Genomic DNA, 13,589 nt, shown 5'->3' with positions numbered 1-13,589 from the left:
AGGCTTGTTGCAGTCAATTAAAGAAAAGGGAAACTTTGTAGGAGAAACATTATATACATCCACCCATGAGGAACACAGTCCCAGTTTGATTACTTTCCCCACCCCAGCTTTTATCTCGGACCTTTTCAAGCATAAAGTCATAGAACAGGACTTTACTATAACAGGGTTTAAAAGAGAACTAGATAAATTCATGGAGGTTAAGTCCATTAATGGCTATTAGCCAGGATGGGAAAGGAATGGTGTCCCTAGCCTCTGTTTGTCAGAGGGTGGAGATATCACTTGATCATTACCTGTTAGGTTCACTCTCTCTGGGGCACTTGGCATTGGCCACTGTTGGTAGACAGGCTACTGGGCTGGATGGGCCTTTGGTCTAACCCAGTATGGCCATTTGTAGGGGACCCCGGAAGACTTTGTCACGGCCTAGCTTTCTCGAGGAGAGGTCATTTATAGGACTTAATATGCCAGCAGATGCTGCTTTTAACCAGTTAGAACTGCCTTGTGTGGGAAGCCCTGGTGTGTATGAGGAACTGTAGGAAGCCCCTGGCCATAGGCCAAGGGGGACGGCCATTGCTGATGGAAAGTCCCAAATTGCATATGTATGTGCTGCTTTGCATAGGATTAGCATGATGTTATAATTGCTGTGGGCCATCGGTTACGTAGTTGGACTCCACACCAGGCCGAGCTTTTCGTGCGCTGGGTTCCCTGTCCCAGTGACAGCAATGCTTGGAGTCCCCGTTGCAGGTGTGTCACTTAACCTTCATAAAAGCCAATTAACTCACTGCGTGTGTGTGGATCTCGTCCTTGTAGAGCATCCAGGCACGCAACACCGTTCTTATGTCTTCCACCACTCATGCAAATCTTTGGATTTCTTGCATTGCTCTCTTGGCTGCTCATTCCAGTGTTTTAATACTTTACTTCTATCGTGACATCTCCCTTGTCTTTCTCCCACTTGTGTCAAAATTGTATTAGTAGGTCACTGCAGGTACAACTTCAAGAGCTCATAAGGGGATGGGAATGGCAAATTACTCATCATTTCACTTTTGCCTAACCCCAGCAAACAAACTAGTCAGAAGTATCTTTGTTTTTTTTAAATAAACCAAGTGGTTGATGATCCCTGGGTTTGTATTTATTTAGATTATTTAATGACTCAGATAAAACATAGTATTGCTGAGTCACATTTCTTATTCAGACTGCTAACAATGCCCCTTCAAAAACTGGTAAGCTAATAAACCTGTTTCAGCAAAAACTTGACTCTGTACCCTCCTGAACTGGCTATTTCAATAGAGTGTTTCCTCCCAGCTCCTCTCTTTCCGGAGAAGAGACCAGCTTCTTCCATCTAAGGTCAAGGTACTGAGGGACATTCGCTCTAAATTAAGCCATCCTCTCTAAACCCCACAGAACCCATAAGACAGGAATGCAACACTGCCTCCTTGACCACTGCCAATAGCTGGCTGATGTTTAAAAGTGTAAAATTAGAGATGGTGAGCTGCTGCGGGCTATGACGATTCTCAGTGGAACCTGGATGAGTACATACGCTCGCCATGTCATATCTCTCGCTCTTTTTTCCTCCTCCTGTCTCCCTTTTTTTTTACTTTGCTTAGAAGAGTGTAAATTACACGTATATGCTTTTTGCCACTTGAGAGATTAAGGCTTCGGAAGAAAATCCTATATAGTTTATGATAAAGCAGAAAGGAGCCCTCAAAACTACCATTGCAGTATGACTGAAAGGGACATATTGGGTAGGTGGAAAAAGCTGCTGAGATGACTTAAAACCTCAAGACTGCCTTGAAGAGGCAAAAATATGCAAGCCACCTTTTAAAAGGCTTGTTCAGGATAGGTATTCAAAGCCCCTTTCTGGATTAGATTTTTTTTTTAAACTCAGTATTTTTCTCTGAAGACTTTTTTGTGTTTTTATTTGGGAAGCTGGAATAGGTAGAGTGTCGTTTTTTGTTTTTTCATGCTGAAGAGTTTTTATCATTTTTATTGTTAAAGCAAAAAGCTCTGGCTAAAAACTGAAATATATGTGATATATTTTATTACCAAGCTGCCCTTTTTCTGAACTGAAATTCTCAGTGGGAGAAATGTTAATACTTTTATTCTCTTGTATAATAATTACCAGTACTTTCTCTCATTCTTTTGTTTTAAAGTTAGACCTTCTCAATGTCCATTTTTTTCAGACTCAGATAATCTCATTCTAGGGTTTCCCAGTGATCAGCTCTAATACAATGATTTTGTTTTGAAATATTACCAAACATTTAAAATATTTTAAGGTCAAACTGTCGTTTTTTGAAGTAACTTGTGTTGGGACCAAGCTCATTCTTTAGAAACTTGTTATATTAAAAAGAACGTTTGTCTTTACGGCTCCACTGCATATAAAGTAAAGCATTTCTGCTGCTTTTAATTTAAAAGTTCAGCATGTTGAAAAAGTCTGTCACAAATCTGCATGGATCAAGTGTGATAGAATCTGTTAGTACCAGACAGGATTGCCTGGGCAATATTCAGTATGGGCAAGATCTCAAGATTTCCTTGTGTTATTGTTAGGGAAACTGTTTTCAGACTTGTTATTCTTTCCAACTAGTGTTTTAAGAATTTAGAGTTTGAAGAATAAGAATTTGGAAGAAATGGGTATATACATTGTGGTTCAGAACTGGCTTTAAATCGAAATGGCTCCATCTCTATACTTGACCTCTAAAAAATAAGTTGTGGCTAGAATTGTTTTTTTAAAGATGCTTTTGGATTTCGATTCCTGCCATCTAGCACCAGATCAACCCTAACTTTTAGTTGTTGAAGAGAAGGAGAAGTTGAAGCTCCTTATTTTATGTGGACAGAGTTGTAAAAGTATATAGTGAAGGTTCTGGGAATTTATCGTTTTATTAATAAAAAGTATATTAAGAAACAGAATGAACTTTATTTTCTAATGCAAACTTACTTTAATGAGAATATTTAAACATATATGTTCCTAGATTTTTCAAATTCCTCACTAAAATGTCGATATTATTTCAATAAACATTTTTTCCTGTGTTGGTATGTCAGCCATATATAATGTTTGGAGATTCTGAAAGAATGCTTAGCTGCTTCTAGACTATTAAGATTTGAAGGTCATACCATAAGTCACTGCAGAGGTACTTCCTGTAGACTGGCAATATCTCAGATTCTGTAACAATTGGTATGTTGATACGCAGAGTATAAAACATGATTAGTTGGTGTTTGTACTGTGTTTTGAAGATGTGAAGTGCTATATAAATGCAAAGGAACAGTAATGCTGATGTTAATCCAGAAAAAAAATTACTTAATCTATTTGTTTGTTTGTCCTATTGAGGTTAAGTACATGCCTAGTGCTGTCCTGCATAGGACAGACTTCAATGCTTGCTTAAGTGCTTTTCTTAATTGAAGCCTTAGTGAAAAACAGAGGTCTCTCAAACAGAGGTTGTCAAATTTTCGAAGTTGTGCATCTAAATTGAACCTGAAAAAATATAGGTAATTGCATGTACAAATGGTTATTTATTCAGGTAAAAAATTGCATGTGCAGATGTGGGACTTGTACCTGTAATTTGTACACATGAAATGTTAACCGGTAAAACGTAAGGAGCCACTTTTGGAAAATTTTGCTATATAAAACCGATTTTAGTGTAGTGATTTCTTCTATCATACTGTTCTTCCCCACAGGTGTATCTTGGGTTTCCCTGAGACCCTGGTCCTGCTCACTTTAGCCTCACTCCCTCCATCTCTCACTCTCACTCACTTTCACTGGACTGCGGCAGCGGTTTGGGGTGTGGGCTCCGGGTGCGGACTCTGGGGTGGGGCTGGGCATGACCGGTTTGGGGTGCAGGAGAGGGCTCTGTGCTGGGATAGGGTGGTGTGGGGGAATGAGGGCTCCAGCTGGGGTTGTGGGCTCTGGAGTGGGGCCAGGGATGAGGAGTTTAGGGAGCAGGAGGGAGCCCAGGGCTAGGGCAGGGGGTTGGGATGTGTGGGGGGAGGAGCGGGGTGCAGACTCCAGGAGGGGGTTTGGGTGTGTGAGGGGACTCTAGGCTGGAGTAGGTGGTTGGGGTATGGGAGCGGGTCTGGGATGTGGGGTCCCGGCAGCACTTACAGCAGCTCCCAGGAAGCAGCCACCACGTCCCTGCATCCCCTAAGTTCGTGGGCAGCCAGGGAGGCTCCACACGCTACTTTCATGCTGCAGACGCTGCCCCCACAGCTCCCATTGGTTGCAGTTCCTGACAAATGGGAGCTGCAGAGCCAGCACTGGGGGCGGGAGCATTGTGCAGGGCCTCCTTGGCCACTCATGCGCCTACGGGCCACAGAGGGACCCACACGGAACCAAGGCAGGTAGGGAGCCTGTCTTAGTCCCGGGTCCCCAATACACCACCGACCAGAGTTTTAATGGCCCAGTCAGCGGTGCCAACCAGAGCTGCAACTGTGCCTTTTTGACTGGGCATTCCAGTCGAAAACTGTACACCTGGCAACCCTACTTTTAGACTCAGTACTCAGAAAAATATCTTTACAAGCATAAGGACTAGAAACATTCTAAAAAATGTAAATGAAAGCTTTGATCGTGCAAAAACTGGTGGGGGCACCATGAATACACCTGCCCTGACCTTTAGTGTAGAACCTTACTCATTCTCATTAAGTATATGCATTAGGAAACTGAGAAACCCTTTGGTATATTCTCTGCAATGCACATTCACATCTATGCTTAGGTTTTCCACTTTGCAAATTTAAGGAAAAAATCATAGGCTGCAATGATGGGGGAGAGGGAACTGGAACAGGAGTTAGAAAGGAAGGAAACTAAATTGTTTGTGGGTAAAATATAGACGATCTGGCTAGTTTAAGGAATTTCCTTTTGATCTTTACTGCAATTGAAAAATAGATACTGAAATTGGCATGGAGACTTATGGATACAGTTAACAAATGTGAGAATAGAGAAACGGTGAAGGCCAAATAAACTAGAATGTACTGACTAAAATGTAGTGAATTAAAAAAAATGGAAGGCTGAGGGGAAAAAGGTACATTTGTTTAGGCATGCTTATAAAAAGACTTTTCTGAGGGATATATTCGGTATGACCTTGTCTGTACTAGAATGGCTTACATTAAAAAGAGAGCCTTTCTCTTACTGTGATATTGACCATACTGTTATATTTTCCTATTGATAATATGCACTGTAAGGTAAATCCTTCTAATATGTTTGCATTCTGTGGAAAAGATAATGCTTTACAATATATTTGTAGTAGTGTTCTGCAAATACAAGCACTTGTGCAAATATGGATTTCAGTTGTGTTGGAAATTCTTTGTGAAGTGTAGTACAAACTATCACATAGGGAAACCCATGTAAATGCTACAGGGGACCCAACACTGAAACACACATGAATAATATATTAGTAGATATAAAGCACATGTAATTAAAATTGAAACAGTAAAACACATTTTATAAAATATTTAAACTGAATAGGGGAGAACACAGCCGAAAATCGCATATATTTGTCCTTGTTTGCCAATGATATGCTATCAGCTCATAAGAGAGCTTTTTGGGGGATGACATTCCCCACATTGGAAAAACTGATTGGATCCTTGGATAAGTAGTGGTGTGTTGGTCTGTATGTAATAGACAATATAGTAGAATTTTCTTGGGGCTATGGAGAGTAAATTTCCTGTGTGATGATCAAATAGGAAGGAAAATGTATTCAGATAGCGAATTATAATTTTAGATCAGAAGATAAATAATGCATAACAGGTCAGGATCAGAAATAGGAGATATGGACCGTCTCTCTTCACCACCTCTCCATTACATTGATGTTATGAAAAGGGTACTTTAATTATGGTTTACTTTTGACCTAATCCTTTCCCGCTTGTTGTCTGGACAGATGCTATCTTTTGACTATGGACTTCTTTAATTGTAAACTCTTTGGCAGAGGCCATGTCTACATATTCATTTGGACAGGGACGAGAACAATGGCCCCACCCCTGATGAGGTCTCTGGGTGCTACCATAATATAAATATTTGATTATAGTGAATCTGGAAGCTTCAGTAGCTTTCAGACGTATTCCTGTGCACCTGAATCTCCCATTGGATACAGCTACACTGCAGTAAAAGACACGCAGCATAGCCACAGCTCTGAGACTCTCTTCCCTTGCGAAATCTCAGAGCCTGGGCTTGGGCTGAAGTCCACATGCTGACCCAGCACCTGTGTCAGCTGACCCAGGCTCTGAGACTTGGTGCCACAGGTTTTTTAATCGCAGTGTAGAAATACCCATTGTTCCTCATGTCGGACTGAGCTCTTAAATGCTACTATATGCATATGTAGCATATGTTTTAAAAATTAAGTAACTAAAGTTAGAGGGTTCCTTTGGCAGATTAATTTTTAACAGAATACTAATATAATATACTCAGGGAATGTCTACATTACAGAGCCTTGACTGGTATAGTTATGCTGAAATAGCAGTGTTGACAAGAGCTCCCTAATGTGGAAAACAGGAGTTCTTCTGCCAGCAAAGCTAAACCACCTCTCCAAATGACACGAGCTACGTCAACAGAAGCACTCTTATTTTGTCATACTTGCATCTATGAAACAGGGGTTTTTGTCGGCATAGCTGTGTCAGCTAGCAGTGTCATTTTTTTCCCCTCACCCCCTCAGCACTCCTAGCTTACATAGCTGGGCCAGCAAAACTTTGTAGTATAGGCCAGGCCTTATATTCTACTCAATCTGGATGTACCAGAGTGAAGTAAGTGAGATGTGCTTAAAGTTAAGTGCATCCTCAAATGCTTTGCTGGATTGAGGCCTTAGTATTCCTGTGAATATCCCAATATAGCCAATGACAGTGAATGGCCATGGCTCTTGCTTAACTTGTACAGTATTAACAAATTTAAGCTTAATTGTCAGAGATCGGGATGTGGGTGGTCATGCCTAGTGGTTGGAGCAGGAGTCAATAGCCAGTAATAGGTGTCCAGGGTCAGAGCCGGAGTCAGAGTCCAAATACCAGAGCCGAGGGTCAGAGCCAAAGTCAGAATTCAGAAATTGGAGTTGAGCATCAAGCTGGGTTACCTTGAGTGAGACAAAGCAGGGGCAGGATAAGGTACGAGGCAAGGGCAGGACTGGGTCAGAATTAAAAGTAGGATTGGAACGGGACTGGAACAAGGTGGGAGTAAGGCTGGGGCAAGCAGGCTCAGGAGCTATCACAGCCATGTGCAAATGCTTTGAGCAGCTGCTGAACTGCTGTTGCTGGGCTTAAGAGCTAGTCAGCTGACTCGTCCCGCCAATGAGGTGGTGCAGCCAAGCAAGCAGCCTAGAACAGGCCAGCTACACTTGTTAAGCTGCCCAGAGACTTGCTGTGGGCTCGGAATCATTCCTGTCATTACTGAGTGCATATTTGGCAAGTGGCAAGTGCTTAATGTGCTCCTGAACTAAGAGTGAAATATTAAGCTCACATTTTATTAATATTCTTTAAAATATTTTTCATATGAAAAGAAAACATATCATATGCTACCTCAATATTTGTAACTACATACTAAGTTTACTTATCTACACTCTTGCAATTACAAATCTAACCCTTCCTTCATGACTGCAGAGTCTGCTGCACAGAGGAGGGAGAAGTGTGATGTGAGGTGGTGATGGAGTGTGTGGCCACAGGACCTACTGCTGTGCTGATCCTCCCACTCTACCCCAGTAATAGTGGAGTATGGAGCTAAATCAGCTGATGGGCTGAAGCAGCCTTTGTGGATTGTCTGTGCAACTATTAGACTTGCTTGTGGGAAGGGTGCCTCTCCCATTGATCTGCCCACTGCCCAGCCTGTCTACTCAAGTTGGATGCAGGGCTGCCCTTTGAAGAAAAAACAATAATAGTGACATAACTATTTGAAATTTTATTTCATTCCAAATCTGTTCAGACACTTTAATATTAAGCTGTCCTTTGAAATAGGACCAGCCCTGTAGTTTGAATAACAGCCTACACACAAGGTCCCCCAGTGAAAAGCTTATCGAAAGAAAATCCAGTGCTGGGAGTTGAAATGTTCTCCATTATTCTGTTGTTTCTGGGACATTAACTAGAAAGCAGAGTTTTTGAGATTGAAGAAACCACTATCTAACATGGAAAATATAGCTAACAATTGCACTTGGCAGGTTACAACTACAGTAGGTATGGGCTTTTCCAGAGCAGTAGATCCTTGATTTCCATCACATCTTGTCAGAAGCATTGTGCCTTTCCAGATGTCCTTGCTGGGTGCAACAATTAACTTTGTTGTTTGTATACATAGGCAGCAGATAACTATTTTTATGGCAGGAAGAGAAAATTACTATACTCTTCGAACATTTACTAATTCTGACTACTTGAAGGGCCCCCCCACACTCTCCCCTGGTTTTTTATCCCAAATGCATGTTAAGTCCACACTGAAACACTGTTTTAGCTGTTTGTACTATCATGTTGTACCTGCTTGGTTTCAGGAAAATGTAATGATGTGCAATGTGTCTCTTTATATAATTTGTCCTACAGTAGAAATGTTAATTGTAACATGTCTTTTTTTTTTGTTTACCACTTTAATATTTTTTTTCCTTCACCCATCCCCCTGTCAAATAAAGGCCAAGAAATGCCAGGCCTTCCTAACAGAGATGTGTGAAAACAACGTGAGAGAACTGGAGTTACTCTTGGACAGCTTTACTATGTCAAGCCAGCTGACAGCAGGTTAGTTGAAGGTATAAAATGACAGATGCATCTGTCAATGTTCCAAAGTCACTACATTGTGGGAATTCTGCAGATGCCTCTCGCATTCCCTCTTCTCAACATGCTTTGATTTGATGACATGATAAGAGCAGTTCTCACAGCAGTCAAGTGGCCTTGCTAACTGAGAAAGGATGAGGGAATGTGGACCTGCTGTTGTCAGCCCAGAATTTGATTTACAAGTGCTGGGATCTCTCTGATCGGTCAGAAAAGGGCTCACTTGCTGTGCTCTAAATCCAACTGAGAAAAAAGTCCTTACAGTCTACCTGCAAGGGGAACAGATGTTTTGACTGAACTGAGCCAAATTCTGAGGCAACCTTCAGCGACTTAAAGGTCACGTATTCACAAAGGTTATGTAGGACACAGGATGTTACACAGTTCTCTTTATAGCGGTACTTTGTACTCTGAGTTGCATTCATTTAATTTCAAACAGCATACTGGTAAATATTTTTCTGATTAGTATATAAATCTGAAATTGATAATTTAGTGTCATTCTACCATATGCATTATATGGCATTATCTGTAACATACTACTCTACAATTGAGATGGGGACTGAGATAAACAGTAATTATTGAGACACCATTAATCTGAAATCTAGTAAATTTATTTTGAAAAAGAGGGTAAAAGTAGTTTTGGATACTACAGCTGACTGCTATTTCCCCTGTCAGTTTTTGTGTGTGTGTTTGTGGTTTGTTTGTTTGTTTGTTTTTTTTTTTTACAATCTTATGTTCTTAGAAAAACTTTTTTTTTTTTTTTAATAATTTCTCATTGATGCATGAAACATGCACATACCTATACACGGGAACCAGTCAAACAAAGTATTCACAAAGTGCTGTCAATCACACACAGGAAATGAACTGAATACATAAAGAAATATTTTCCTCTAATCTATGTTATAATAATCTTAGGAATCACTTTTTACAAAAATAGGTAAAACATGTTCAGAAAAGGGGTTTATTTGTTTTTAAGTTCACGTTAAACCTAATGTGTTATGTGGTGCTATATAAATTATATCTGCATTTCTGCAATATCTAGCAACAAGATACATTGAGGGATGATGTGGCAGCCTTTCATCGATTTTTCTCTCCTCCTCTCTCCTTTTACTTTCTCTGCATTTCTGGCCAAATAATGTTGTGACAGACTGATAATTTCCTACAATATCCTGAATGAACTTTTCTGAATTAACTTAAACCTTAATGAATTAGTTTTAACATGTTTGGAGTTCATTGTATTAAAAATGCAATTGTGTATTGTATTGTGGAATTGTATGTATTTCCATCTGAAGGACAACAGGATGATTAGGCAAATTGACTCAGGTTGTAACATCTTTAAAGAAGCTACCCCCCATAGAAAGGTGTGCATATACTATTTCAAAGTGAAGTATCCAGGAACTACTGATTAAGAAAGGAGTTTTAGATAAATAGCCTGGCTCTAAACTAGCATATGGCCTTCCTTCTGATCCGCAAATCCCTGGTCCACAGAGGGCCCCAAACCTTAGGGTAAGGCCAGAAGGACTGGGCCAGCCAGAATCCATGTTATGGTTGTGATTAATTCTAGTAATCTTATTAGCATGAGTGTAGGTTCTTTTATTGTTTTTAGTGCTTTCTCTGTAGTGCTTTTTACCTGAAGAATTAAGTAGGATTGCATAGAAATCTGTATGGTAATTTATATCTGTAGTAGTTACACTTGTATCCCTCTCTAAAGAGAAAGCAAGCAGGTGTCCTTGGGCAGCCTGTCTGTGCTGGGAAATACACAGTGAAGGCAGGGAACTGTGCAGCCTAGAAATACACCAGTCAGAAAGGAGAGAAACATGTATTTCCACCCAGAAAGGCAATGGCTGGGGAGCTGGAATCCTTGAGAATGAACTCCCTTGCTGAACCACTGTGGGGAAATACAGGTGCAGTTGTCCTGAACTGTGACAAATGTCATTCCAGATAAAAAGCTTTGGACAGGCAAAGTTGAGTGGAAGAGCACTAGACTCCTTTCTGATATTTCTGTGGATTCTCCTGTTTCCCATAAAAGCATGGCTTCATCTGGAACTGTGATGCTATGACCTCCTCACCTGCACTTGGGCCAGATAAATCCTCGCAGTCAGTTTCCAGGTGCATAGTGGGAACTGGTGAGAACTAATGCTGAAAGCGTCAACATTAATTCCTATGGGTATTTCCCCATAGGTTCACTGGGATTTTGTGCCATTTATAGCAGCCTTTCCCAGTCTCCTCTCAAGCCTATGGCGCCTCTCTTGTACAAAGGAGCTTTTGCAGGGTTAAAGGGAGGGGGATCTGTTGCTGCTACTAAGGGGCAATTCCTAAGCAATTTATAGTACTTTGAACAGGTTTTCCATTCTTCTCATACCCTTGATGGTAAGTATCACAAGGAGTGATCTGATCCTGTGTTTCCCTCTTAGTGGGAATTCAGTAGTTTGTTTTTAATGCACTTTATTTACTCCCACCTTTAAAAATAAGACATCTAAAAATAAAATATTTTAAAGCTTCAAAAGCAGATGTAGAGAGTTGCTCCTCTGCAGAATATCTGATTTGCTGCTGCAAGTGGGTCCTCATAGCAAACACTGAAACCTCAAAAGTGCTGTTCCCATTTGAGGGGAGACAAACAGTAAAATTCTACAGTTTGTCTTGCAGGTTCGCTGCACTTTTCAATTGATCACGTTGTAATATTTTCAAAGATGGCTTGCTTTCTTCTTACCTGCTGCTGCTTCTTCTTGTATATGTTTGTCTAATATTGCTGCTTCTATTATTTCTTTCATGCCCACAAAGAGACACTATTGCTCTGTGAAGTGGACTTGCAGAAAATCTAGGACCAATAAAAACAAAAAGTTGGAGCTTTTAATATTTCCTTGTGGTCTAATGTAGAAACCAACTGAAAATTAGGAGCGCTAGCACGATGTTATCTGACTGCTCTGCACAAATCAGCAGCAAGGGCTTCATGGGCCACCAGTGATCCATGGATCATATTTTGGGAACTGCAGTGTAACATCAGCAAGTACTGAAAAACAAAGTCCTCAGGGACATAGGTGCTGGAACTAGAGGTGTTCGGGGTCTATCACACCCCCTGCTTGAAGTGGTTCCCATTATATACAAGGCTTACAGTTTGGTTCATGGCTCCCAGCATCCCCACTATAAAAATTGTTCCAGCACCCTTGCTCAAGGATTGAGAGTTGGTATAGTCCTACTAGATGTTCCTAGTGGCCAGTTACATAGCAGGGAAGGAGAATCAACTGCGGACATACTCAGCTGATGATAAACTCCCAATGGTTGACTCCTGGAAGTAGTGCCTCAGAACTTCCTCACGTGGGCCATACCTGAGAGAGACTGATTTATCACATTTCTGCACCTGCTATGACTGTTCTCTGTCAGAACATGAGAAAAAAATGTTGCTGGAATGGATGCTTGCTCTTTTAAAGATGACCTGTGAAGGAGAAAAGAATGTGTTCTTTCTGTTTCTTTATGATGTAAAAAGAAAGGCCTCAAGGAATTTTGGTTTCTAAAGGGTATTTTAAAGACCACTTTTTAACAACAAAAAAGTATCAAACATTGAGTTCTCTCTTTGTGTTGGAGAACTTGAGAAGCAGTGGGGTTCTGACATATTGAAACCTGAACAGAAGGGAAGAGAGTCTTAGGCTTTGTCTACTTGGCAAAGTTTTACCAGTTATACAGGTATAGTTATCCCAGTTTAACCACCCAAGTGGACACTTACTCCACTATAAGAGTAATTTTTTTGTTTCACTTAACCTCCTTCCCAAGCGACATAACTGTAATATTATTATTAATAACAGTAATATAGTATCTGTTTAAATTCAGACCTTATCTTATACTAGTATAACTTTCCTGTGATGACAAACTGTTTTAAAAAGTCTTTTTTGTTTTGCTTTTAAACATCTGTTTAATTCAAACGTCTGTCAACTAGTTGAAAGAAATGCTGTTTTGTTAAAGGTTCATCAGTCCTGTCCTTTCACTTAAGGGCTGAGAGGAGAGATCTTCCAGTCTCTTTGGGTTCTTCATGGGACTTCTCTAACAAAACAAGAGGAGATTTGACACGCCTGATATTTCTAAAGTAAAAGCAAGCAGGAAAACGTAAACAATTTTTCATAAAGCAAAAAGTCGGTCTCACACGTGCACATGGTCACTTTTAAAGCGAAGAAATTTAGTTGATAATTTTTCATCAGTTCATCTTGTTATACTTCTTGTACCATGTGTGGGATACTTTGGAGGGGATATATTCTGTGATTTCAATCACAGAACTGTACTCCAGAATATTAGCTTTCATTTAAAAAATAATTTCTAGCCCATAAGGTTTTAGAGATGAACCTGTGTAGACTGATCAATAGATTATATATTAATTATATTGATAAAAAATTCCCAGTTATCATTTTGAGGGTTGGCATGAACAAGTGTAAACTCATGGAGTATTGCCCACCTGAGTCAGCAGAGAGCCTGAAAGAATAGCTTTACACAGTGTGAACTGACCCATTCATCTCAATGAGAGCACTGTAGAATTTGGCATTTTTCTAAGATGTCATAGTATTCCACACTTTGCTACAGTCAAGCACCTGATTTTGTTTTCTATCTCATGGCCCAACTGGGACCTGCCTGCAGCTTTCCCCACAAAGGGGTGATGATTAGTTTATGTTGTGTGCTCCCTGCACTGTTCCATGGAACCAGACAGCAAGGAATCACAGTTAGGTCTTATTTAAGTTGAGGTGGCCTCTAGGTGTTACAGTAATACAAATAATAGAGCAAGGATGGCATATCTAGTCCATAATTTATTTTTAGTGTAATTTTTTTCTTAATGTTGAAAAGGTGACCAAAACAGACTGTGATAACAATAACCTTAGAACAGAATTATGCCCAGGGATATGCATGAA

The 13,589-nt window shown here is 40.3% G+C and overlaps 1 protein-coding gene across 11 annotated transcripts in view; it reads left to right on the top strand.

Moving 5' to 3' along the window:
- Window positions 1-13,589, top strand: part of CCDC171 (coiled-coil domain containing 171) — a 256,020-nt gene that overhangs the window by 50,153 nt on the left and 192,278 nt on the right. For all 11 annotated transcript variants that reach the window (XR_007773169.1, XM_050944127.1, XM_050944126.1 and 8 more), the window contains one exon: window positions 8,568-8,670. Coding sequence is in view for 10 of the 11 variants with exons in the window: in XM_050944127.1 (XP_050800084.1) it covers window positions 8,568-8,670 (103 nt within the window). In the remaining variant the exon portion in view is untranslated. The remainder of the gene's footprint in view (window positions 1-8,567; window positions 8,671-13,589) is intronic.

This window comes from Gopherus flavomarginatus, chromosome 3, assembly GCF_025201925.1.
Source record: "Gopherus flavomarginatus isolate rGopFla2 chromosome 3, rGopFla2.mat.asm, whole genome shotgun sequence".
Lineage (NCBI taxonomy): Eukaryota > Metazoa > Chordata > Testudines > Testudinidae > Gopherus > Gopherus flavomarginatus.
Note: the sequence above shows the minus strand (reverse complement) of the source record. Positions and strands in the feature narration are given on the sequence as shown.